Genomic DNA, 25172 nt, shown 5'->3' on the forward strand with positions numbered 1-25172 from the left:
TTTTAACTACAGATTCGTGTGGCTGCCTAAGTTGAGTTGCCTACCAAACAGCTACTTCAATATCTGTGGCGAGCCGCAACTATGGCAACGCTGTATGTGGCGATGAACCAAACTTCCCCTCAAATCTACAATTTGAGAGTATGGGGATCTAAGTGACACGTTCGAAACAAGTTTAAGAACTGGTCATGCATTTTATTCTTTTTAGTATAACCTCTAGTCTTTAAAAAAATACCATCATGATTATTAATTGTCAAATCTTATGATTCAAAGTTGAATTCTTCGCACTTCGAAACTATACGTTAAGCTACTGGCTAAGTATGCGTTCCGCCCTAAATAATACATTACTTAAATAATAGTGTCACCATAGTGTGAATTTCAAAATATATACCAAGTGCAACAACAGGCTGCATATCATGACACCTATGTGAAAATAGCGAAGCGACAAGTTTGTCTCAGCTACGTTGCTTCAAAATGTTGTACATTTGCCTACATAATAATTGCTACTCTATGCATAAACTAAAGTCCGCACCAACTACGATATCAGACACAAAATATAGGCCTGGCGTGGCAAAGCCACACGCCTTTTCTAGAGATGTGAACCGCGTCCACTTTCAATTCTATATAGGATAAGAAGTTTAATGACCAAAATCAATAATAAATTATGAAAATAATCCGCTCTTTAGAAATAGGTAGACATTATTTGAAATGTTAGGAGTCAGTACTTAATAAAATTATTTGATAAAATTTAATATAATATAACTTTACATACTCTATTTTAAGAACACGTTCATTTTATTGCAAAGCATTACGCTAAAAAAGATTAATGCAACAAAATGGTTCAAATGATGAATCATAAGACATAAAAGTTCTCAATATTTTTTATATCCTTAGTCGAAAACGCATCTATTATAAGCACTAAATCAGACGTTGGCTCTAAACATCATATCATTATTTTCTTAGTCGCATTTCTTAAGCCACTGACTAAACTCGAGTTAGAAAAGTTAGACGGTTCCCTAACTTATTTGTTAGATAAATGTGTTGTAGATATGTGATATTTTGCTAGTTGAAATTTCACTGGTTAGTATTTGTATGGAATGTAATCTTCCCGCCAACTTTGCAAAAGTTTCATGCCATGTGTAGCTGTGTAAGATTTGGATCTATAGCCAATATTGAAAAGATCAGCCCACTATGATAATGATTAGAGGAGAGTCTAATTTAATTGATATAACATTTTTATGTAGCTAAATAGAGCATTACTAAAAAGATGATCAATTAATTTTATTATTTCATCTATTATATTAAAAAGAAAAGATAGAAGTATAAAAAGAGAAAGAGATGTAAAGAAATAAACACGTTATGACTAGTTTATACCTGCTGACTTGCTATCCCTCAATAGGACTATAAGAAAAGCTTGAGACTTCGCGAGGTATTTAATTTGACTTGTTAAAACTCAATTTAAGCTGAGTATACTAGGAATCAAACCAAGCTTGGGTCTAAGCTGGAGCTTGTGAGCTCCAACAATCCGAGATCAAGCTATTTGATGAAGCTCCAACAAATCCTGCTACCTCTATTAAATTTTCAAGAGTTCGAACTTAAAATAATATAGCTGGAGGCTAGAGCTTTCCGTTATCTAGCGATTTGCTGTGTCGCATGAGTTTAGACACAAAATAATAAAACTATTTATGTTTTTCTTTTATTTGTTTATCGACTTAAATCCATCATGTATATGTGCATCTCCTCATCTACTGTCGACGCTGCTGCCGCGGAGCCCGAAAAAAGCTAGGAACATCTAGGCTCAATCGATCTCGGCTCGGGATGCTGCAGGTTGAGGTGGCAGGCTCGCTCGAGCTCGGCTCATTCACAGCCCTCCCGGCTCCCGCTCTCGGACTCGAGACTTTCAGGTCACATCTCCTCCCTCTTTTTTTTTTTGCGAGGGACATCTCCTCCCTCTGTTTCTCCCTTCTCTCGGACTCTCTCCCTGGCTCTTTCTTCCCTGTCGGCGACGACTGGGCGAGCGGCGGCGCCGTTTGTCACGTCTTCGCCAAGCCCTTTGCCGGCGACGAGCATCCCCCAGGTATGCTCGCCCCTTCTCTTTCCTTCTGCTGTGCGAGACGGAGCACCCCAAACCCTAACAAAACTATTTGTATTCGGATCCGAATCCAGTTACAATATATTACCAACTGATTTCGATTTCGTTTGCAAAAATTATCGTGTGCACACAGTCCTATGCTGGGTCCGCCCCTGATTTCTGGTGCCTTATAACGCGTCACAGTAGTTCTAGGTTTTTGTTACTTGTTCCACCCATTGTCGATGATTTTTGTTCTTTCGGAGCTTGGTTGGGCTCTTTGGGCATAACTTTTCCGTATCAAATTCCTTATCTATTATGATGAAATTGAAAGCTGTCATTTCAGGACTACTTAGCGAGCTTGAATTGTGATTAGTTTGCAGAATGAACTGATTCGGGTACCCATGGTTGGTTTTGTTTCACAATTGTCATTTTCCTGAACGTCATTTTACTCTGAAACAAGATTTTTCATAACGACTCATACTATCTCAAAATGTTAATTTGTGTTCATGGTCATCCTATAGTGTTGCAAAGGCTGCATTTGCACAAATGCTAGCTTTCTTTATCATGTTTATTGGTTGCATTAAGTTTGTTACACAAACCATTTATCATGGCACCCGGTTTACATCGATGTCTACTGTATTTTTAAGTCTAGCAGTTATGTTCTTACCCCCTTTATGTTATTTGTTGATGGCAGGCTGAGATAAGTTGAAGCAAAGTTCAAGGCAAAATGGTATCACAATATTTAATTCTTTATTTTCTGTCACATAATGAGTCGGCATGCAACATATGTCTTACAGTTTGGTTGCTTGAGCGGGTGTATCAATACACCTGCATTTAGTTTCTTAAATATGGGACATTGGGATTTCCACAGTCGAATAGTTCATCTAGTCTAACAATTAAAATTATGATTAATGTCTCAAAGCTGGTCCATGGGTGTAAAGCAAGCATGCGTGCCCATACTGATTCAGTGGAACAAGTTTGGCATTCGGTAGATGATGCTTATTATCTGAATTTCTGTAGTCTTAAAAGCATGTGTCTTTTGAAGTTCAGGTGTATGTCTTATTATAGTCTTTATTAATCTGACCACTTTTTATTAGAGAACTACAGGTTAAACCAAGAATAGTCAGCCCCACTTGAACTTCATATTGAACACATTATATATAGTTTCACTATTAGTTTCAAACTGCTATTGTGTCATATCAAGTGACTTGAATTGAATTTTTTCAAACTGCTAGGCATGGTTAGACCATCTTGATATTCAGGCAATTGCAGTTCCTGTTGCAAAAATTATTTGCATTTATTCTCCATGTGTTATCTTTGGCTTCTCTGGCTCTATTATGAAGTGGCATGTGCTTAATGAACACGATTCTTTTCATTCCTGCAGTTTTACGGTGGATATGCGTACCATGGCAATACGTTTGAGCAAACGTACCGTTGTTATCCAGCATCCTTCTTTGATAAGGTATGCCACTCCTTTGGTCCTCTCAATTTTATCTGCTCATGCCTAGCACTATGTTGTCCTTACTCCTTATACATGCTGAGTTGGATTTACACTTCTTCCTATTTCTTTTTTCAGCCACACCTGGAAGGTGGTGACAAAGGTAAAGTGTGGGGGAGCAGTTTGGCTTGTCTTTCTTTTGTTCAAGCACAGTTAATATGACATACACTTGATATTGTATTGTTGTTGTCAAATGCAGTAATAATGCCACCATCTGCCCTTGATTGCCTGGGTAAGCTCAGTAGTTCCTTTATCCTTAGGCCTTAGATTCAATTTTGCAACCTCCTCTTGTTGACATGATTCTTACATTCATAGAGTACCATTAACTGTTTGGGTCTATGTAACAGCTTCCCTCCACATCGAGTACCCAATGCTATTTGAACTGCACAATGATGCAACTCAACGGATTTCACACTCTGGTGTTTTGGAGTTTGTGGCAGAAGAAGGCATGATCATCATGCCCTACTGGGTATTGTGCAAAAATGAACTTTCTTACTGCTATCTTCAGTTACATTTGAGAAGCCTGTCTAGGCTGATTTATTCTCTGTCTTCACATTTTAGATGATGCAAAACATGCTTCTTCAAGAGGGTGACACTGTCCGTGTGAAAAACGCCACACTTCCCAAGGGTACATATGTGAAGTTGCAACCTCACACAACTGATTTTCTGGACATCTCGAATCCAAAAGCCATGTAAGTAAATCAATATTCAATAAAATTGTTCTATACTTATGTATTAAAACCATATTCATTCCTTTTTGGCATTTGGCATCATCATTCTCATTACTTCTGTGTAACTCTGCAGCCTGGAGAAAACTCTGAGAAATTTCTCCTGTTTAACTACGGGAGACAGCATCATGGTGGCTTACAACAACAAACAGTATTATATTGATATTGTTGAAACAAAGCCTGCTTCAGCTGTTAGCATTATTGAGACAGACTGTGAAGTGGATTTTGCTCCTCCCCTTGACTACAAAGAACCTGAGAAACCACAGCAGCCTACAGTTCCTGCCAGCAAGGCAACTGCTGAAGGTTTGTGTTTAGGTTCTTCGAAAAAATTGTAGCCTATGAATGAATTGTTAGAGGTGCTTGTTTTACAGGGTTGATCTTCTCATTCCTATTTGTAGCCTAGAATCTAGTAGTTTCCTTTCTGTTTTGGGTACTGCCATGTGGACAATCTACAACCAGAACTAGTATTTCACTATTTTGTTTATTCTATATAAGCTTATATGTGATTAAACAAATAATAGGAAACAATTCTAGAACTGAAAGCATTAGGTACTGATTTCCTAATGGCGAAATTTATTTTCGATGCTTCATCATTAGAACTGCATTAAATTAGCATTGACAATAATACTGTTGCTCTATTTCTTGCTTAAGGTATAACTTCATAATGTCAAGTTTCTTTGATTCTGAATTGTTAGCATTAGCCTGTTAACCTCTATGCTTATGTCTGTCAAATTGTTTAAGTGCATGAAACACTACCTCTGTATTGTATTATATGGAAATTTCCTTGTTAAAAATAACCACTTACTGTTGCAACACACAGGTGGAGATACTGTAGTCGAAGATGAACCAAAATTCAAACCATTTACTGGTTCCGGAAAGCGGTTGGATGGTAAAGCCTCAAAACTACAAGCATCCGAGGTTCCATCCAGTGCAAGTTCTGTTCCCTCAGATTCAAACAAAAGATCAAATCAGCAAGCATCTGCACCCGCAACTTCTGGAGCTAGCAATTCCACTCGTCAGAAAACAGGAAAGCTTTTTTTTGGTTCAAGTGCAAGCAACAATAAAGAACCACAAAAGGTATTTCCTACTTAAGTGCAACCTTGCTATTTTCGATTATTCATGCTCCAGTGTATTTTAACTTTTATTTTTGGCTGTTAGATTTGCATAAATCTTGTGAATGTGATCAACAAACTATTGATGTTAATCTTGACAGGTCAAATATCTGAAGAGCTCACCTTTTCGAGTGTACTGTACACCCATACAGATTAAGCATGCTAAATAATTCAGTATCCATATGTGTTTAGTAACTTAAATGCATTTAAAATTTCTTATTCTCCAAGGAGTATTAGGATGTAGATATTGGAGCATAGAATTTGGAAGGGAAATTTGGAATTGGCATTTTAGGTATCCAATATCTGTTTGCATGGTTTTGGAACTGGCATTGAAAAGTTCCTCCAATGCCAAACAGTATTGAGCACACCACGCACCCTCTCCCACAATTCCACTCCCTCCTCCGTATTCGGCCGAAACTCTGACATATCCACCTGCACCGCACAGCCCCTGCGCCGGAGTGCCGCAGGACGCTCCCCTGCCACCCCCACCCCTGCGCCGGCGTGCCGCTCCCCTGAGCTGCCCCATCCCTCTGCCTATGGGCCGTACACGCCGCTTCCCGCGCTGTGCTGCGTGCTGGCCCGCCGCTCCGACGGCCAGCGGCTCCCCGCGCCACGACGCCCCTCCGACCGCAGCTCCCTGCGCCGCGCCAGAGAGGGCGATGAAAGTGAGCTGGTGGATGGAGCTCGTTGGATTTCATCTCATAGTTTCATCTACATCCAAACAGTCAATTTGGTATTGTAACTCATTTCCAATGCCTATGGGCTTGGCATTGATTTGGTATTGGACCCAATTCAATGCCAAGCCCTTAAATATTGACATCCAAACGGACCCCAAGACATTTTCCTAAACCGATATATGCCTGTTTTTTTAGTGAGCAGAGTTTTGATTCAATGGGATCAACATTTTTTTACCTTCTGTAAGATACACCATCTGTTTGAAATTAGTAGGTGTATTAGGATTTTATAAAAAGTCCACTTCATAAATTTTGAGGAGCAATAAGTGAAATCATATGCATGCTTAGTGTAATGAAAGTTGTTTCACAAGAACTTTCAATACGACTGATTCTATAGCAATTGATGATGTATTGTAAGAGATGCCTAAGAGATAATGATGGTCAAAGTATTCATCAAAAGACATTTTAAATCCTAATATGCATACTAATAATGAACTGAAGGAGTAGTGGCTAGCAATAGCAGATAGTTTTCTGGGAGTGTCTGTATAAGAACATTGTTATAATTATTTCATGTGTTATGACTTGTTTAATTGATATTTTAAGTAAGTTAGGCTCTAGATTCCAGAATTTCTGTTATGCATTTTTGCCTGCCTCTAGATTTTTCTGCTATCCATTATAGTTTGGGGATTTGTGGTCATTGGATGGAATTTGGCAAAAAGGAAATTTAAGACAATCTAGCACTCCTTTCAGATATTATCTGTACTCTGCTTTGCTGTAGATTAATTAATATATGGAATCATCTATAGTTCTATGCAGATCTTTGTACATGATAATTTAACAAGTAATAGTCCTAGGCTGAACAAATCCCTTTTGGGCGTTTCTAATCTCTTTTGAGGAGTCCTTGGTTGGGTTTGACAGCATGCTCATTTGGCAATGCATTTTCAGGATTTGATATAATATGAACAGATGCTGATTTCTGTTAAACTACTGTAACAGGCTCCTGCTAAAGAGGAGGAACCCCCGAAGAAGGACGAGCCCAAGTTCCAAGCTTTTAGTGGGAAGAGCTACTCCTTGAAACGTTAGCTGCCCATTACTGGAGTTTAGCGTATCATGTTCAGTGGTAGCTGTAGACCACTGTGTCTTAAGTGTCCACCAGCATGTAGATATAATTTGAATTATGTAAATGTTTATCTTCATGGAAATATGGCCATCTTTCTATTCAACTACAAGTATTCTAACGATCTGCTACCTGTTACTTCGCACTCTAAGTCTGTATGCAACTGTTCGAGTCTACTGTGAATTTTCAGTCATGATTTCTAGATAGTAACACCCTGCGAAAATCTAAAGCAAATCGTGCATGGAACGTAACGTTATCGGTCTAGGTGGCAGACCAGATGGCAAGTGTTGGGCCCTGAGAGTTTCGTTATGTAGCTATTTTATGAACCCTGCTTGCATACTGATTGCTGAATACTGAACTACAAAGGCAATGGTTATTTCCGAACCTAACCTTTTTTTTTTTGCGGTAAATTTCCCAACCTAACCTTAAGATTGGTCCGGAAGTCAATTGGCAATAGCTATTGTAATTCCCACAATGGTTGAGATCTGAATTGACCTTAGATGTGGGGTCCACATATGAATAAAAAAGATCCAAAATAAGCCATGTAGTGAGTAGACCATGCGTGTGAAGGAGTGAGAGGTATAGGAGATGAAAGAGAAATTGTTTGTTTATTTCTTATGATCGCGCCCTAAGTTTATGGTGCGCCTTAAGATTTTCTCTTAGAGGTGCAGCTCTGCAATGGTTGTTGCATGTGCATTATATTGCCTAATGCCACCTTTTCACCACATTGGGGCCGAGCATTATTTGTTGTGAGGAGCGACGAACTGAACAAAGTTCACTCCAGAACCTGTTTTTTATTTTGCTCCAGCACCAATTTACTCGTATCAATTTTGTTCACTCATAAGTTTCAGTCTTTAAACTCAGTCACAGCAAATGTGCAGGCAACACCATAGCTCTCCAACCACAGATGATTGGTTCCTTGACTGCAACTATTGAAACACTGACAAGTAGTGTAATGGCGTAGCGTTCAGTACAGGAAACTATCTCATAGCCAACTGTAACTGGGGTAATGGCGGAAGACTGGGGTCCGTCTGTGTGACTGCTTTTGTGTATGCTAAGTTACCAGTTTCTGACCTAACCAACACACACAACAATATCCTACTCCACTACGATAAAGTAAAAGAAATCCAAAACGCACAATTGTCAGTGTCGTTCTGCTCCCGATGCATATAAGTGCGAAGTGTCTAATTTGCCACAGTGCCCACACACCCACACGGCCACATCCACGTAAAAAAGGATCGGACATCATCCCATAATTGATAATTCATCAAACTATTAAGTGCTCCACTGAAGAAGGACAACCGTGCACCATCCTTTTCTTTAAGTGACAAGGATAACACCCCCTTTGATCTCACATCAAGCAGCAACCAAGCAGCGCAACGTCTCCCTGACGTCGTCGCCGAGGTAGCATGGGTTGGTTCTGCAAGCAAGACTGCAAGTCTGCAACACTTGCTGCTCCTGCAGCTCCGCCAAGGCTCCTCGCCGCCTGTCAAAATCGGAGAAATAAAGCGCCGTGCACCAAGAACAGAGATCGACATGTTTGTGGGCGAAGCAACGCCGCACTATCTAGCCTGCCTTTTTGGCTCGCGCGTTTGCTCGTCTTGTCTTTTTTCCTGGGTGCACATCGTCTTCTGGTAGCACGTAGGCGTTGGGTGCTTCAAGCTTTCTTCCTCGCTCGCTCTCCTTTTTTCCTGGGTGCTCGTCCACTTGGGTTTCCAAATGGTGGATTACCTCCTAACTCAATCATCATCTAGACCAGGTGTGTTTTCCTCCCTATCCTCATGAGCACCAGCTACATTGCCTGCTTGATTGAATTATGATAAATTGCAATCGTGTCACGACAATGTTTTTTTCTGACCTACCAGACGTCAAGCGAAAGGGGCATCTTGCCTCCTGGTCATGTCCAGTTAGGTTGTACGTGTACGAACGTATCAGGTGTCCAGAAAACTTTGGTGTGACCAGCTGGTACCGGCTTGGCTACTGTAAGGACACTCGGATCACACGACATGACTCACATCACGTTTTGTCAATCTGTTCATGACGAAAACACTTCTTTAGAGAGGGTAGTCTTAGAACTGTTTGAGAGCCATAGATGTAAGCATAATAATAGACTTTGTTGGGCTTAATTTTACTTTTTGACTCTCTTGATAATCCGCGATTGAAATTGAAAAAATATAATAATTGAAGGTTGTGTACACTAAATTATAGAGACCGAAAAATTTTATTATCTAAAATATGACTCACATCACGTACAGGTTTTCGACCTAGCTAGTTCGTTTCGTCCCCAGCAAGGTTCCAGTTTTCTTCCAACAGATCGAGATTCGCTATTTGGTTGCATGGCTTGAGGTCATCCATATGCATTCAGCAGCTCGATCGAATTTCGCCATGTTCACATCATACAGCTCCGGTAACCTAGCTAGCTAGCTGCTGCCAGTGTATCGCTGTCGATAAGGAGAAACTTGACAAACTGATGTCGCGAGGAGGCGACGAGAATTGAATCTCAAAAAACATGGCAAACCAAACACGTAGCCAGCATCGATCGCCTCCTTCCTTTGCCCAAAAGCGATGCCCTAACAGACGACGTGCAGGTGAGGGAAGGTGATGGATGGCTCGCGCGAGCAGAAAGGCATGGAATCCTTGAGCTCGACCGGCTGATGGATGGATGGATCCACCGGCATGCCATGCTTGAAACCCAAGTAAAATGCGTGGCATCAGCAACTAGTCCTGCTTGTGTCTGATAAGCAAACAAAGAGAAGAGGTAATCAGGAGCCATCTCTCTACATGTCTCTAGTAGTACTGTGTGGATTCTACTACATCCGTTCCAAATTATTGTTCGTTTGATCACTCGTCTTATTCAAAAAAATTGTACAAATATTATCAAATTTAAATTATTTTTAAAAATCTTGTACTATTAATAAAGCAACTCACAAAGAAGTGATATTTTGCACAATTTTTTTAATAAGATGAGTAGTCAAATTTGAGGTCAAAAAATCAAACGATCTATAATTTGAAACAGAGGAAGTAGCTAGTAATTTATCCTGATGAGTTACCTGTCTTGTCGAGGTGGCACCGCATAACAGAAGGCAATTGGCAAGCCACCTCCACGTAGGTGCGGCGTGCATGTGTAGCTAGCAGCAGCCGGCATGCGTGCATGTGCATGGGTAAGCTGCGATGTCTGTCTCTTCGGGCGTAAAAGGGAAAGAGGAAATATTAGCGACCTGTGTCCTTTTGTTGATTCAGCTGAATCTATCTATCTATCTATTATCTATTATCTTATTATTTGGCTAACAAACAGAGTCTCCACGTTCGCTCTCAAAGCCTAGAAATTCTCATGTTAATCGAAGAAAAATAGAAAAATAAAAATTACCCACCACTGCCATTATGATAAAAATTAGCCTAAAATAACCCTGTGCCTAATTAAAATCACTCACCAATGCTATTATGAAAAATTAAATATAAAATACTATTTAGCTATGTATCAGTTACAAATATATACTATTAATAAAAACTAAAGCTAACAACAATCAATCAAAATAAAATGAAAATAAGAATAATTATCTGCATAATATTATTAAAGATCAATAAATCAAATTGTTATTATAGGTAAATCATAGTTGAATTGTTTTAATCAACAATAAGACATAATTTACGATAATGAACAGGATGATGGATGGTAAAAAAATAGTATAACATTTAAGTAAGAATACAACGGCATGCAAATTTTTGAATTTTCAATACTAGCCGTGCAAATACGCGGGCTATACACCTGGTTATATATATCTTAAATGAAAAAGATGGAGCTGTTAGCTGGCTTTTTTCCTGAGAGCGCGATGCTACCAAAATTTGGTGCTTATATTATTATTAGGAGGAATAATGATATCGATAGATCGAGTAGTACAACACGTGAGAGCGACCGAGAGAGCAACTGATGCTTCCATGCACCGTCTACGTATAGGAGTGCTTATGAAAGAGGCGGACGATGATTACACATGTTGGCGACTGATTCAGTAATACCTTGCTTACAAACACGCTGCAGAGATTTAAGGACGGAATTAAGTTTGCGACGTAGACCAATCTCCTAGCATTCAATCTGTTTGGCTGGTTGTGGCTAGTGACTGGTGCTGATTTGTTATGAGAGAAAAGTACTGCTGGCTGGTTGATGTTAGTGGCTGGTGCTGGTGTTGATTTGATGTGAAAAAAAAATATTATTGGCTGGTCACAGTCGAAAGTCAGTCGAAAGTGGCTAGAAAAATGAGGCTGGCCCTGCTGCCAGCAAGTACTGATCACTCGCACGCAGCAGTATATGCTGAAGATGACAGTGTTGCGAAGTGGCCCCACGGCCGGTGCTGTGCGCTAGGCAAGGCAACTACTGCAAGCGCGAGTACGCAAAACCACCGTAAACACGAGCTGCATGCCCGGAGGAACCAAAAGGTTCGGTGGTCCAGAGATTTGCCTTTTACACAAAGCAAGCAGCACGCACAATTACTGCTCCAAGTACACACACGTCGTCGCCGATGGATCTGCGCCATCGCCGTGTCTCCTCCTGGCCGGGCATCTCGACGGTTCCGATCGACCTCGCCGCCGTAGAGTACTAGAGTGGCCGGACGGCCGGCTGGCGCCAGCGGACCAGTCCTCCACTCCGCGTATACGGAGAACTGGAGAAGACCGATCGGACAGTACCGGAATAACTAGGCGCGTACGGTACGTGCCAGAGCAGTACTTGGCTTTTGGCCCGACATGCGTCGCGGCCGGCAAGCTGGTCTTCGGCTCTACGGAAGCGCCCGGACGGCCGCGGCCGGTGGTGTCTCCGGCACGGAAAAAGCCAGCCTTTGCACCTGCCCTTTTCCCCGAACACGGGAGGGAAAGCATAACCATGTGACCCGTCCGATCCCTTCCCCGGTCGGGCGCCAGGAAATGGGCCTGCCGATCCCGGCGATCCCACGCCGTACGCAGAGCCCCCGGGCCCCGGACCGACCCGACCGCGGCATTTACCCGCGGCAACCGCCCGCGACTTGACTCCCCGCCGGTCGGCCCCCCGACACCGGAACCGGCGCGCGCGGACGAGATCCCGCCGCCGTGTGCTCCGCCACTCCTGCCCTGCCGCCGGCGCTGCCGCTTCACGGTCACGGACTCGCGGCTCTACCCCCACCCGCCGCCCGCGAGACCGCACCACCACCGTCCGCACGTGGTGGCGGGTAAGGGTAAGTCCCTGGCCGTAACCACAACTGGCGCTGGCGTCCGCCGAACCCCAGGCTGTAAAGATCTCCTCGCGCGCCGCGCGCAGCCAGCCGCCGCTCCACGCGCACACCGGCAGATGGGCCACGGCCAGAGCCAAAGCCACACCCGCTGCTCCCCACCGGCCCACCCCACTCCGCTCCACTAACCAACACCCAGTTTTTTCTCTAATTAATCGCGCCACGACCCAACCACCCCGCCCGCTTTCCTCCGATCGGCGCATTTCAAAATCAGCCACGCCAAAGCGGGGAGGCAGTAACAGTAACAACGTGGGGTTAATCAATCAACCTCTGCCAGGCAGGGGGATTAGTGCGGGGTCGTTTGAATTGAAGCCGGGTCCGGGTATATAAACCGCCAGGCAAGCAACGGCGACCAGCCGGAAAAACAGTCGGGGCCGCCACCCCCCCGCCAACGTCTCGCTCCCGCCTCCCGAGCGCCCCCGCAACGGGACTATCAGAGCCGTCGCGCCATGGCGCCGTTCCAGATGCGGTTCGGGCTCCAGATCTCCCCGCCGCGCTCCGACGAGGAGGAGGACGACGACGACGGAGAGGAAGAGGACGAGGAGGAAGAGTATGGCCACGAGACGGAGAGCGAGGGGACGGCCTCGCCGCCGATGACGATGCTGCGGGTGGGGCGGGGAGGGGGAGCGGGAGGAGGGCTGGTGGGTGCGGTGGTCGGGGCGCTGCGGAGGTCTCTGGTCATGTGCAGCGCCGGTGCCGTCGGGGGCGAGGACCACGACGACGAGGAGGATGGCAGCGAGGGGGAGAGGGGGATCGAGATTGGGCGGCCCACGGACGTGCGCCACGTCTCCCACGTCACCTTCGACCGCTTCGGCGGCTTCCTCGGCCTCCCCGCCGACCTCGAGCCCGACGTGCCGCGGCGCACGCCCAGCGCCAGGTGAGCCCCGCCACTCGCTGCCTTGCCGTGTATTTCGTGAATGATTAAGCGTCGAGTACCTCTTCCATTCTCCTTTCGCTGTGGATTTGTTAACTGCTTCCGTGAAGGAATTGTTGTTTTTGTGAATTGAGCGCTGTTCAAACGTGCTGCGTGAAATATGTGCTCCATCTTCTTAGTGTGCCCAAATTCATTTATCGTACAGCACTGAACTTGACTGGAATTTCAAACACCACGAACGCTCCTAAGCAAGCTGATGGGAGTAAGCTGTGTCTTTTTTTTTCCTGCTGTGCTTCTAGTAATGATCCAGAGTGGTAATAATGCGATAATTTCAGGGTTTTGAATTAATTAGTAGTAGCTGGATAAGTTGATCTCGTGAATAGAGACGACAGACAGGTGGTACTTTTAAAGTACTACAAGTTGTTGTTTTCTGTTTCAGGAGGAAGTACAGTTGAGAATTTTGTTATTTTGGATTAATTGCTCTGCTCTGCTCAGATCAGACTCTGAAGATAAATGGGGGCTTACGAAATAAAAAATTAATTATAGGAAATACTTATATGGCTAAGGGTCTCATTTATTAAGTGGCTTTTGTTGCCAAACTTAATTTTCCCATGTGCTTGAGCTTGAAGCAACAAGCCAACAAGGTTGTTCGAGTTGGTTGGCCTGCTCGGCAGCATGGCCGCATGGGCAAGCAAGCAACTAATAAGGAATCTTCCAACCTTTCTTCTATTTTGGAAGTAGGTCCATTTGTACTTGCATCACATATGCTCTCTGATGTTTTGGTCCTTCCATTTTGCCAATAACATTCACATAGAATATTTATGTTGTTGACACCAAATCAGGATTTTGCTCAGTTGACTTATTCTGTTGAGCTAGGGACTATGGACATTTCTCTTGGAGTTATTGCCCTCCTTTTCCTTAACTAATAGAGGCTGATGATGTGTGTGTTTAACTGTGACGTGGACTTGAAACTCTACATCATAACCTTAAGCATTGTGTCCCCGTTCATTATTTGTGCGGTTGTGCCAGTTTCTAACTTTTTTTCTTCGTCAAATTCTACATGCAGTGTTAGTGTATTTGGGGTTTCACCTACCTCTCTGCAATGTTCATATGATCAAAGAGGGAACAGTGTGCCCACAATACTGTTAATGATGCAGAGGAAGTTATATATACGTGATGGACTTAAGGTATAGCCAGCCTAACTAATAATTTAGAATTCGAATGTCAGTATTCAAAACCTGTTTGAATGCTTACATGTGTCCACTTTTATCTTAGATTGAAGGTATCTTCAGGATTAATGCAGAAAACAGTGAGGAAGTCAATGTCAGGAACCAATTAAACAGTGGAGTGGTTCCAGATGAAGTTGACTTGCACTGCCTTGCTGGGTTGATAAAGGTATTGTTGACTCACCAATGTACCATTTATCTGCAGAGTGAGTTTTTTCTTTACCTTTCGAGATTGAGGAAGACCTGAAACTGACCATCAAACATGTAGAATGGCACCTTCAGTTTTATGAAATATAAAGCTGCTAGGACTTAGGAAGGTAAAAATGAAGTTGTTTCAAGGAAAAAAGCTGTATGATTGATGCAGATATATTTTATGGAAAATGAGTCGTTACTTGTCAGATATTCATGTTGCTTCCATATTTTCCTTTACCTCATTCCATGATCTCTGTGCTGCCTTCTTGTAGGCATGGTTTCGGGAACTTCCTGCAGGAGTATTGGACGCACTGACACCAGAACAAGTAATGCACTGCAACACGGAAGAGGACTGTGCTCTCCTTGCTTCGATGCTACCACCAGTGGAAGCAGCACTGCTTGATTGGGCTATCAATCTGATGGCCGATGTTGTAGAGCATGAAAGCCACAACAAGATGAATGCCCGAAACATTGCGATGGTTTTTGCACCCAATATGACTCAGGTTACCAGCAGTGCCTCTTACTTTATCTGCAGATCTCACAAAGTGCATGCACTAATCATTGGGTACTTCTCTTCCAGATGGCAGATCCGTTAACTGCCCTGATACATGCAGTTCAGGTGATGAATTTCCTCAAGACTTTAATCTTGAAGACTTTAAAGGAACGGAAGGAGGCGGCTGGAGCAGTTCAGGCATTGCAATCATGCTCTGGTTCCGCAAATGACCAAGATGAACCTCAGATGTCAGAGCATTTGGAGAAACCTTCAGTTCTTTCCAATCAGAAAGACTTTGATTTTCCCATGATTGATAAGGCCACTCCTGTTCAAGTCCTTGGAGCTGATAATGCTCTCCATCATTACTCAAAGAGCCGTTCCAGTGAGGCAAAGTTTGGAATTGACATGGACCACAAGAAAAGCCACAGTGATGTTTCCTCTTTTGGCAGAGATTTGAATAACCGAGTCAACGTTTCTGGAAGAGAATTTGGTAACAGAAATGCGGAAGGCTTATTCGACAGATTTAGTTTTAGGAAAGGGGTTGAGAAGCTTTGCAGGCATCCCGTGTTTCAATTGAGTAGGTCCATGAAGAAGTCTGCAGATGTGGTCTTTGATGCACCCAGAGAAGCAAGACAAGCCTGGGTATGATCCGATGACGATATTGTATGTACTATGTAGTTGGTAATGCCACTGTTTTCACCTTTGTGTGTAGCAATCAGCCATTCCCTAGTTTGTGTGAGTAGAACCGATTAGCGGTTAGCTTTTTAGGTGTTACAAAATTGAGGTTCTGGGTGTATATTATTGCCATTTACTTCTGACGAAAGTGTCTGGAGTAGCATCTGGCTTCTACCGAGTGAACTGTGAACTCAAGCTCCGTGGCTTCGTGCTGTATACCTGAAACGTTAGTGATCTCTTGATGGCCTCTTATAAACTAGCTGATATATATGCTGTAACATTATCAGTCAGTACAACTGTCAGTAAATTGTTGTGTAAATTTACGCCGCATATCCTCTTTTTGAGTATGCATGCATTCATCAAATAAACCCAAAAAAAATGATAGGAATGTCTAACTGCCTTCTCGGACTACTGAGACTGCAAGGTGCCACGTCAGTGCATCTGAACCGTTTTGATGCTTGTCTTCTCTTTGCTGAAGCAGTGCCAGTCATGCCAATGACCATGTCAAAATGTACATCAGCCTATGCAGGCTGTCACAGGCGACGTATGCACACACAAGAAGCGTGACAATGTCAGGTGCATGTGAATATATGCAACTTCAGAGCTGCCTCGCGAGTTTGCAACGCGTACAAACATAAGATGACTCTGCCCCGTGCCATCTACTGCTCCTCTGTCCTCATTGCCGCACTGCTGCTTCTTGTTCCTTCATCTGCAGTAGTGCCTCATGCTCTCTTCATCTTTGGAGACTCCCTTGTCGATGCAGGCAACAATGACTATCTTGTGACCCTTTCCAAGGCCAATGCGCCACCGTACGGAGTCGATTTCGCATTCTCTGGTGGTGAGCCAACCGGAAGGTTCACAAATGGGATGACCATTGCAGATATCATGGGTAATGTCAAGTGTGAGTTCATGTCTAACTGTGATTGCAAGTTGGATCTAATGTCGTCAGGTACTACGCTATCAGGTGAAGCCTTGGGGCAGAAATCTCTAGCCCCACCCTACTTGGCCCCAAATTCAAGTGCTGCAATGGCGAGCAGTGGGATCAACTATGGCTCTGGGTCTTCTGGCATATTTGACGATACTGGTTCTTTTTATGTACGCCAATTCATTAGTCTCATAGCTGTTATTTATATTTTTTTCAATGTTTATCTCTTATATATGAAACATCATTCTAGATTGGAAGGATTCCGCTACGACAGCAAATCGACTACTTTGAAAAGACCAAAGCGCAGATACTGAAGACCATGGGCGAGGAAGCTGCAACCGATTTCTTCAAGAAGGCGCTCTTCGTTATAGCAGCAGGATCCAATGATATTCTGGAGTACGTTTCACCTTCGGTACCGTTCTTTGGACGAGAGAAGCCTGATCCTTCATCCTTTCAGGATGCGTTGGTTTCCAACCTGACATTTTATCTGAAGGTTCTACGAACTTCTAACTCGCAGTTAAACGTATACTGCAGTTTCAGTCGATGCTCTTATTTCAAACTGATCTCTATTTTCTTTCTTCAATGAAGAGACTGAATGAACTGGGTGCTAGGAAGTTTGTCGTTTCCGATGTCGGGCCGCTCGGCTGTATACCGTACGTTCGTGCTCTGGAGTTCATGCCTGCAGGCGAGTGTTCAGCATCTGCGAATCGAGTCACTGAAGGTTACAACAAGAAACTGAAGAGGATGGTCGAAAGGATGAACCAGGAAACGGGTCCGGAGAGTAAATTCGTCTACACGAACACGTACGACATCGTGATGGAGATCATTCAGAACTACCGGCAGTACGGTACGCTTTCCTTCCTCTCTGTTCTCCTGCAAAATGCAGTGCTTCAGATTTCAGAACTCCAAACGGCATACCTCCTGCTGAGACTTTTGGTTCTCCCTCCTGCTGTTACTGGACATACAATGAATCGCTTGTGGTAAACGAAATCTTTTGGTTCTTTGACGCCGCCAGGTTTCGACAACGCGCTGGACCCGTGCTGCGGCGGCAGCTTCCCTCCGTTCCTCTGCATCGGCATCGTCAACTCCAGCTCGTCGCTGTGCAGTGACCGCTCCAAGTACGTGTTCTGGGACGCGTTCCACCCGACGGAGGCTGCCAACCTCATCGTCGCCGGCAAGCTCCTCGACGGGGACGCCGACGCGGCGTTCCCCATCAACGTCCGCCAGCTGTTCCAGTACGACCACAAGTGATATCGACGGTCTGGCACCTGACGCCGGCCGCCGTGCAAGCCGGTTCAGTGTTTCAGAGGCTTCTCCTTGCCGTAGCTTCGTCTGCTTTGTTCGGTTTTCCGTAGGGCGTAGGCTTGGACTGGGTGCAAGACTGCAAGTGCAAACGGGTCAATCGGTTCCATGTGCACGTCGTTAGCTTGAAGAGTGTGACCGTTGGTTGCTTTGTTTTCTCTAAGCGCAGCTTCTTCTGCCTTTCTCTCCTTCTCTGAATCGTGGAAAGATTACTGACCATAAAGCAAGCGGAAAGAAAGAGAGAAACAGCCGCCTTCTCAGGCGATCGAGCCGCTCTCGTTCAACGGCCCGGTACTGACGAGTGCTAGTGCACACGCCCACGATGCGCCAAAGAAAATAGGAGAACGAGTGCAAAGCAGCGCGCACATCCTGATACAGTATTACCAGCCCGACCAACAGCGCGGCCGCCGCCGGCGCAGCTCACGCGGCGCGGGGCCGGCTATATATATGCACACGAAGCTTGGAGACCCGGCCGCGTGTCGGCTCTCCACCGTACCAGCAGCTGCTCCACCATGGAGCCCGCGGCGGCCGCGGGGCGGCCAGAGAAGCCGCCGGACGTCCACCCCGAAGCCGCGCGCGGCGCCGCCGCCGACGCGGCCGCCCTGCGGCGCGCGGCGTCGCCGTGGTCGTGGCTGTCCGCCGCGGCCGCGGGCCTCGTCGCGGTGGGGCTCGGCGGCGCGGCGCTGCTGGTGTGGTGGGCGCTGGCGTTCCACCCGGCGCACGCGCGGCTCTGGATGGTGCCGGCGGGGCTCGTCCTCCTCGGCACGCCCATCCTGGCCTGGCTCTCCCTCCTCGCCTCCGGCCCGTGCGGCCGCCACGCGCCGCCGCCACCGCCCGGCGCCTCCGCGTATACGTCATCTTAGCTAGCTGCGCCTGCGCGCACTTTTTGCGTACGACCGATTCTCATGCTCAGAGCTCAGTTGCTTCCGCACTTGCTTGTACGTAGAATCGTAGATGCTTGATCAGAGCACCCTGTAGTTTTGTTGATGCTTCTTCACAATTTTGTAATGGGATGTACATGTTTATATATATGTATATAATATGGACAAAAACGACTATGCTACCTCTGGTTAATCTCTTCGTCACGGAGACGTTGCGGAAGCACGTGTTCTTGCTTAGCTGCTAGCTAATAAAGCAGGAAAGCATCGACATGATATGGTTTCTTGTTCGGTTCTTCGCCCCGGTTGCCCCGGCGAGTGACCTTTCGGCAGATTTGTTTGTGCTATAGCTGCTTCTAAAGTCTTGGCGCGGGCGTGTGCTAGCCGCCGAATCGTGAATTCGTGACCCATTGGTCGGCGTCTCGTCGAGAAGTGGACGCGCATTATGTGGCCGTGGGGCCCGGCTCTTGATATTTCTCACCGGAATGGGCATTGCATCAGGTACTTGGATGCTCCAGTGGACTAACGATAAGACTAAGCTATTGGAACTGGAACAGGGTGGACTGATTGGCTAGGATAAACGATGCGTCCTTCTGTGAGTGCGCAGTATGAAGCACCAACTTCTTGTCCAGAGAGCATGGCATCATACAGAAATGAACGGTCAGGGGCCGGTGAATGCCCACTCGCTTGCAAGGACCAAGTGATGCTGCGAGAGGAATTTGATTGGTACGAAATGACCGCTACAATCCTAGTGATAGGTTCTCATCTCTTGCCAAGCAAATTGTACTTGCCAGTCAAAGCCCATCGAGTGCAATTGTGCAAGAAGCATGACAGCCATCAAACTAAATAATAACCATTGATTTGGATGTCTTGTTGCTAACTACTTCTCATCAAACAAAAATCGCATAGAGAAAAATGCTTTGCAGCATAGCAGTTGCATTGCTTTGATTCAACATCCACTTTATTTCACTAACATTAACAGTAATGTACAGCCATTTCATGTATTTTTTTGTGTACAAACAACTAAAAGCATGGCAATAATAGCTGTAATGGCAAAAATCACCATACGTCCGAACCTCCTGACAAAACTCAATACACAAGCATACACAAGAACTGCAGGATCCATGCTGTTGTTAAGTACATACTTGTTCTCCGAAGTCGATGGTTTTTCCGTGTGAACCTTTGTCCAGACCAATCTGTATAAGTAGTGAACATATGACAAGATAGAATTTCATGACAAGAGTAAAAGGTAATAATAATAATACACATCATAGAGCAGATGAGGAGGACCAGGGGCCCTATACAGTCATACAGAAAATAAGGGGAACATAGAAAGACTTGACTCATGACGAATTCCAATTGGTACTGAAGGTCTCAATCCAAAAATGACCACCTTAGCTAGCTGAACTAACAAGAGGGGCCTAGGTGTGTCAAAACAATGCATCCAATTCCTGAATCTAACGAATCATGTGTGAGCTATGGAAGCCTTAATTTGCAGCTTAGAACAACCCAGGGGTCCATATAATCACTGCAATTCAATTGCCCGCGAAACACTTATATAACAGTTTAATAACACCAGCTGACGGATTGGGAATTTCGGACGGAGGAAAAGCTCACCTCCCCAACAGCCGCCTCCGGGGTTTCATCGAAGAACCTCCGGAGCGAATTCATCCAGTCCGACGACCTCTCGGGGACCCACCTACCACAGTCATGCAACCAGATAGCGTAATCAGCTGTGCTACGCGAGAGGCAGACAGGGACTGTCGATTCTCACCATGGGTGCAGGCCGAAGCAGGGGACGACAGCGGGGTGATCCTCGGCCATCCGCTTCACCAGGTGCCAGTCCTCCTGCGCGCGCGTGAATTAGGGGTGCTGTCAGCGGGGAGCCATCTACGCTCGTGTCCCCGCAGACGATGTGGTTGGAGTGGGAGCGGAGGGCGTACCTCGGAGGTGCCGTTGACAGCGAAGCGGGCGACGCCGGATGCGGCGGCGGCGCGTATGAGGGCGGGCGCGACGGCCGCGACGCGGGGGTCCTGGAGGTGGCAGTGCGCGTCGAAGAGCCGCACGGCGGAGGAGGAGGCGCGCGCCGGAGCCTGGGCGGCCATGACCGGCCGGCGGTTGGATGCGGTGGGCGGAGCGGGGACTGGACTGTTGCAGCGGTGGCCTCTGTCCCCAACCCCCGATTCTGACCGGTTCTGTACTGGCCCAGCAAAGTGGCAGCGCTCTGGCCCGGTTAACCAAATTCGCCGCGCAATGTGTTTGGGCCTGTGGAGAAGCGCGCGCGTGAGGCCCGGAGGGTAGCAACTAGCAACAGGCCCAGTTGGAAGTCTCGGCGTCGACTGAGAGCGAGATAGACGGGAGAGCGAGAGAGCCCAAGATGGCAAGAATGCTAGCTCCAGCTTTTCTCAAAAAAAAAATGCTGCCTCCAGCTCCACGGAGGAACCTAGATGTTGGCATGCCAAATTGTAGGTATACTAATTTTTTTACCAAAACTTTCACAAGTTAGAATAGTGTTTGACTAAATGGGTTGTTTTTTTGACCTTTGAACCAAACGAGTACCGAAATTTGTGGACTTGTCATATTTTGACATGCCAACATTTTAACTTCTAACCATGCAGGCCCGATGTGCCGAGTACCTCGTCGTCGTACCGTGATACGGGCGCAGAGCACAGTCCGAAACGCACCAACCCGGAGCCGGCCGTCCTCTCCGTTCTATTCCTTTGGTGTACACGTCCGGGAGGGACGGGGATCAATAATCGGCGCATCACATCGGCAGTCGGACGCCATGATTGGCAGGGCAGCAGGTTAGCTGCTTCTCCCCGGAATAATGATGCCCACAGCAGCAGGCTAGTGTCCCCCTGCGGCCCTGCCCAAAGCTGATCCCCTCGTGGCCTCATGCATGTCCTCTGGCTTCTCCCTCAGCCGAGACGGGATGCGACCACGAATTCGGGGGGCGCCGGTGGCTGGTTAACGGGAGAAAAATGCAGGCGTGGACACGGGCGCAACTGTAGTGGGACAGTGGGTAGAGGGAAAAAGGATTAACCTGGATGCGCATCATGGTGGTTTTTGGCGCCGAGTTTTGAGTCACCAACCAAGATGACTTTTTTTTGTGAAGGAGATAACTCTGCTTTAGTTTGAAAGCAATTACAAAAGTCACTGGGGATACCAGTTCACCATACAAAACAGTAAAACAACAAGGCGAACAGAAGCTAGATCAAAGTTCTACAATGTCTAAAGCCTGTCTGCGATTCAGTCTTAGGGAGCCTGCCCACGTCTTCAGCGATCCCAAGATCTTCATCATGTCATCCCGATCAGCTTGCTTCAATAGTGGCCGCCATTTCTGCAAAAAAGGCAATACCAGTGCATAAAACTTGCAGCGGATCTCTCGGAAAGGATCGTTCAATCGTCATTTTGTTCCTATTGACCCAGAGCCCCCAGGCTACGCCCGCTAAAAGGAACAAAGCAAAGCGTTTAGGTATTTTGAGTCCCCCCCCCCCACCCCCCCCCCACACACACACACGAGCCCATTTATCTTTCGAGGTCACCCATGACACCGGACATTCTTCCCAACCTACACAATCCCGGATAGCACACCAAAGCAGCCGAGCAATCGAGCAGCGGAAAATGATGTGGTCCACAGTTTCGATCTGACCGCAGAGGGCACAGCAGGGGCTCCCATGCCAGCCTTTCTGCTTAAGGGACTGCGCCGTCTACAGTTTGTTGTTATCTACTTGCCAAAGAAAGAATTTGATTTTCAAGGGAACTTTAGCTTACCAGACACTATCACCCTCCCGAACGCACACAACCCTGTGCGTTAAGAAGGAGTAAAGAGATTTGGTAGTGAAGGTTTTGGATTTGTCAAGAGCCCATTCTATTTTGTCATCAGTGTCCACCCATTGGACAGAACTCAGAATTTGTAGAAGGAGGTTATAGGTTACATTTTCAGGAGTAAGGCTTCTACGGAAGCTAATATCCCAAGCCCCATTGCTCAAAATATCCGAGACCCGCGCGTTAGGGCTCCTGCTCATGCTGAATAGCTCTGGAAAGTTAATTCTCAGCAGCACATTCCCTATCCAAACATCATTCCAAAAGAAAGTTTTAGCCCCATTTCCTACTTTATGAATGGCCCCCCACTTGAAGAGATTTTTGATCTTATGAAGGCACTGCCAAAATTGAGAAGCCCTCGTGCTTCTAGATTTAAAGAAATCTCCATCAGGCATGTATTTAGCTTGTAGCAGCTTGTACCAAGTTTCTTCTGACCCCTTCATAATTTTCCAAATCCATTTTGTGAGCAGGAAATCATTCATAATTCTTGTGTTGATCATGCACAGACCCCCTTGGTTTTTTGGTCTACAAAGAGTGTCCATCTTAGCCATATGGTACTTAAAATCCTCACCTGCCCCCTGCCAAAATAATTTACTCCTCTTCGTGTCCATCGTCTCATGGACTCCTTTTGGTAGCAGGTAGAAACCCATAATGTACATAGGTAGGCTAGATAGACAAGAATCAATGAGAACAAGCCGACCTCCCGAAGATAAGTGTTTTCCTCTCCATGGTTCCAGTTTTTTCTCCATCTTCTCTCCCAAACCAACAAAAGCTGAAACCCCCAGTCTATTTGGTGAGATAGAGATGCCAAGATATTTCATAGGCCACTCCCCCAGGCTACAATTCAGCATATTGGCCAGATTCTCTCTCTCATCTTGCTCTACCCCAAAAACATAAACATTACTCTTATGGAAGTTAATTTTCAGACCAGATAGCCACTCAAAGCAATACAAGATCGATTTTAAATTTAGAACAGAGGACTCAGAGCCATCAATCATAATGACTGTGTCGTCAGCATATTGGATATGAGAAATCCCCCTTGGGATTAAGTGATCTAGAATGCCAGTAATGTGCTCTTTTGTACTCCCTCCATCCAGTTTTGATAGATATATTTCCATATGACACAATGACCAAGAGCACCACAAGTGTGCTTATCAATCTAATAAATGCCACAGACTTTTTTGTTGGTCATCCAATGTTTTAACTAGGAACTCCTTGTAACTAGTGCTATTTATTGCCAATACCCATGCTAATAGTAAATATAGCTATCATTTTTGAATATTTAAGTTTTTGAAATATAGCTATCAAAAGTGAATAGAGAGAGTACTGCTTTATCCAATAGTGCACTTAAGGCATCTGCCACCAGATTGAATAACATGGGAGATAGGGGGTCACCTTGTCTTAAATCCTTAAATCCTGGAAGGTTATAAAGTAAGCCCCCCAACCAAGATGACTTTGAGACGAGACACGTTCACAACTTCAGATTCTGCTCATGTGAATCATTAGTTTGCAGTTCCAGTTTGACAAGCATTTTTATCTGCTCATGAGCAAGTCTGTGGACGAACTAGAGGCACGATTTTGTGTGGAATACATGCGGGGAGGGGGAGCAGAGTCCTACCTGTCCGATGTATGTTATCGGGACACCTCTATTATATTGCACTGTCACGAGAACGATGCTTGCTCAGTCACGCCCCCATCAGATGATCCGAGTGAGATTCGTTTCACAGGCATGCAGGCACCACTTTACTAGTAGTAGTAGTCTGACTCAGGTAACGAGACTCGTGACGACCCGTTTACGGCCCAAAGTCTACGATCCCATGTGAGCCCTCGCTTTTGGATATGATCCTAGGCTCTTCACGCTCTTGGATCATTCGATGAGGCCTACCGCACATGAGAATGCCCGGGCGAGACCTGCACAAGTCTGAAATCCAGCGGAGCGCATGGCCATGGCTGCCGCTGCCGGCTCTCCCGATGTGGACAAGCTCCTCGGAACTCGCAGCTCCCCACTCTATCCGCAGGAACCATCGGATCACGGCCCCTGCAGCTAAAAAAACCCCGTTTCAGGCCTCCCACCCCATAAACCCATAAACACAAAAAAAAGTCACATCGAATATTTCGACACATACATGGAGTACTAAATAAAATCTATTTATAATTTTTTTTGCATGGATGGGCTGTAAATCGCGAGACGAATCTAATAAGCCTACTTAATCCATGATTTGCAACAGTAATGATACAGTAACCATCCACTAATTATTGATTAATCATGAATTAATTAGGATCATTAGATTCATCTCGCGATTTACAACCCATCTGTACAAAAAGTTTTG

At 45.5% G+C, this 25172-nt stretch overlaps 4 protein-coding genes across 4 annotated transcripts; 3 read left to right on the forward strand and 1 right to left on the reverse strand.

The window, feature by feature from the left end:
* The first annotated feature begins 1856 nt into the window (after positions 1-1856).
* LOC120641521 (ubiquitin fusion degradation protein 1 homolog) lies at positions 1857-7380 on the forward strand. Its single transcript, XM_039917693.1, has 10 exons — positions 1857-2074; positions 2763-2798; positions 3453-3530; positions 3645-3669; positions 3766-3798; positions 3914-4035; positions 4128-4258; positions 4371-4597; positions 5115-5371; positions 7077-7380. The coding sequence occupies exons 2-10, from the start codon at positions 2796-2798 to the stop codon at positions 7161-7163; spliced, it is 963 nt and encodes a 320-aa protein (XP_039773627.1). The 5' UTR covers positions 1857-2074; positions 2763-2795; the 3' UTR covers positions 7164-7380.
* Positions 7381-12812: 5432 nt separating this feature from the next.
* LOC120641522 (rho GTPase-activating protein 5-like) lies at positions 12813-16242 on the forward strand. Its single transcript, XM_039917694.1, has 5 exons — positions 12813-13329; positions 14393-14513; positions 14602-14721; positions 15017-15247; positions 15325-16242. The coding sequence occupies exons 1-5, from the start codon at positions 12902-12904 to the stop codon at positions 15883-15885; spliced, it is 1461 nt and encodes a 486-aa protein (XP_039773628.1). The 5' UTR covers positions 12813-12901; the 3' UTR covers positions 15886-16242.
* Positions 16243-16548: 306 nt separating this feature from the next.
* On the forward strand, positions 16549-18088 carry LOC120641524 (GDSL esterase/lipase At5g41890-like). Its single transcript, XM_039917696.1, has 4 exons — positions 16549-17007; positions 17088-17330; positions 17426-17684; positions 17853-18088. The coding sequence occupies exons 1-4, from the start codon at positions 16552-16554 to the stop codon at positions 18086-18088; spliced, it is 1194 nt and encodes a 397-aa protein (XP_039773630.1). The 5' UTR covers positions 16549-16551.
* Positions 18089-19923: 1835 nt separating this feature from the next.
* LOC120641523 (cut9-interacting protein scn1-like) lies at positions 19924-21201 on the reverse strand. The gene is made up of 4 exons (XM_039917695.1): positions 20961-21201; positions 20792-20865; positions 20635-20716; positions 19924-20213 (listed from the first exon to the last, which is right to left on the reverse strand). Exons 1-4 carry the CDS (start codon positions 21120-21122, stop codon positions 20151-20153), a joined length of 381 nt encoding a protein of 126 aa, XP_039773629.1. The 5' UTR covers positions 21123-21201; the 3' UTR covers positions 19924-20150.
* Positions 21202-25172: the final 3971 nt, after the last annotated feature.

This window comes from Panicum virgatum, chromosome 7K, assembly GCF_016808335.1.
Source record: "Panicum virgatum strain AP13 chromosome 7K, P.virgatum_v5, whole genome shotgun sequence".
NCBI classification, from domain to species: Eukaryota; Viridiplantae; Streptophyta; class Magnoliopsida; order Poales; family Poaceae; genus Panicum; species Panicum virgatum.

Bases quoted from the DNA above. Each gene is read 5' to 3' on its own strand.
- LOC120641521 (XM_039917693.1), top strand. The intron at 3,670-3,765 runs GTAAAGTGTGGG...TGTCAAATGCAG, and splicing joins CCTGGAAGGTGGTGACAAAG to TAATAATGCCACCATCTGCC. The intron at 5,372-7,076 runs GTATTTCCTACT...CTACTGTAACAG, and splicing joins ACAATAAAGAACCACAAAAG to GCTCCTGCTAAAGAGGAGGA.
- LOC120641522 (XM_039917694.1), top strand. From the start codon at position 12,902: ATGGCGCCGTTCCAGATGCGGTTCGGGCTCCAGATCTCCCCGCCGCGC. The intron at 14,722-15,016 runs GTATTGTTGACT...GCCTTCTTGTAG, and splicing joins GCCTTGCTGGGTTGATAAAG to GCATGGTTTCGGGAACTTCC. The intron at 15,248-15,324 runs GTTACCAGCAGT...CTTCTCTTCCAG, and splicing joins TTGCACCCAATATGACTCAG to ATGGCAGATCCGTTAACTGC.
- LOC120641524 (XM_039917696.1), top strand. From the start codon at position 16,552: ATGACTCTGCCCCGTGCCATCTACTGCTCCTCTGTCCTCATTGCCGCA. The intron at 17,008-17,087 runs GTACGCCAATTC...ACATCATTCTAG, and splicing joins ACGATACTGGTTCTTTTTAT to ATTGGAAGGATTCCGCTACG. The intron at 17,331-17,425 runs GTTCTACGAACT...TCTTCAATGAAG, and splicing joins ACCTGACATTTTATCTGAAG to AGACTGAATGAACTGGGTGC.
- LOC120641523 (XM_039917695.1), bottom strand. From the start codon at position 21,122: ATGGCCGCCCAGGCTCCGGCGCGCGCCTCCTCCTCCGCCGTGCGGCTC. The intron at 20,866-20,960 runs GTACGCCCTCCG...ACGCGCGCGCAG, and splicing joins CTGTCAACGGCACCTCCGAG to GAGGACTGGCACCTGGTGAA. The intron at 20,214-20,634 runs GTGAGCTTTTCC...CTACTTATACAG, and splicing joins CGGAGGCGGCTGTTGGGGAG to ATTGGTCTGGACAAAGGTTC.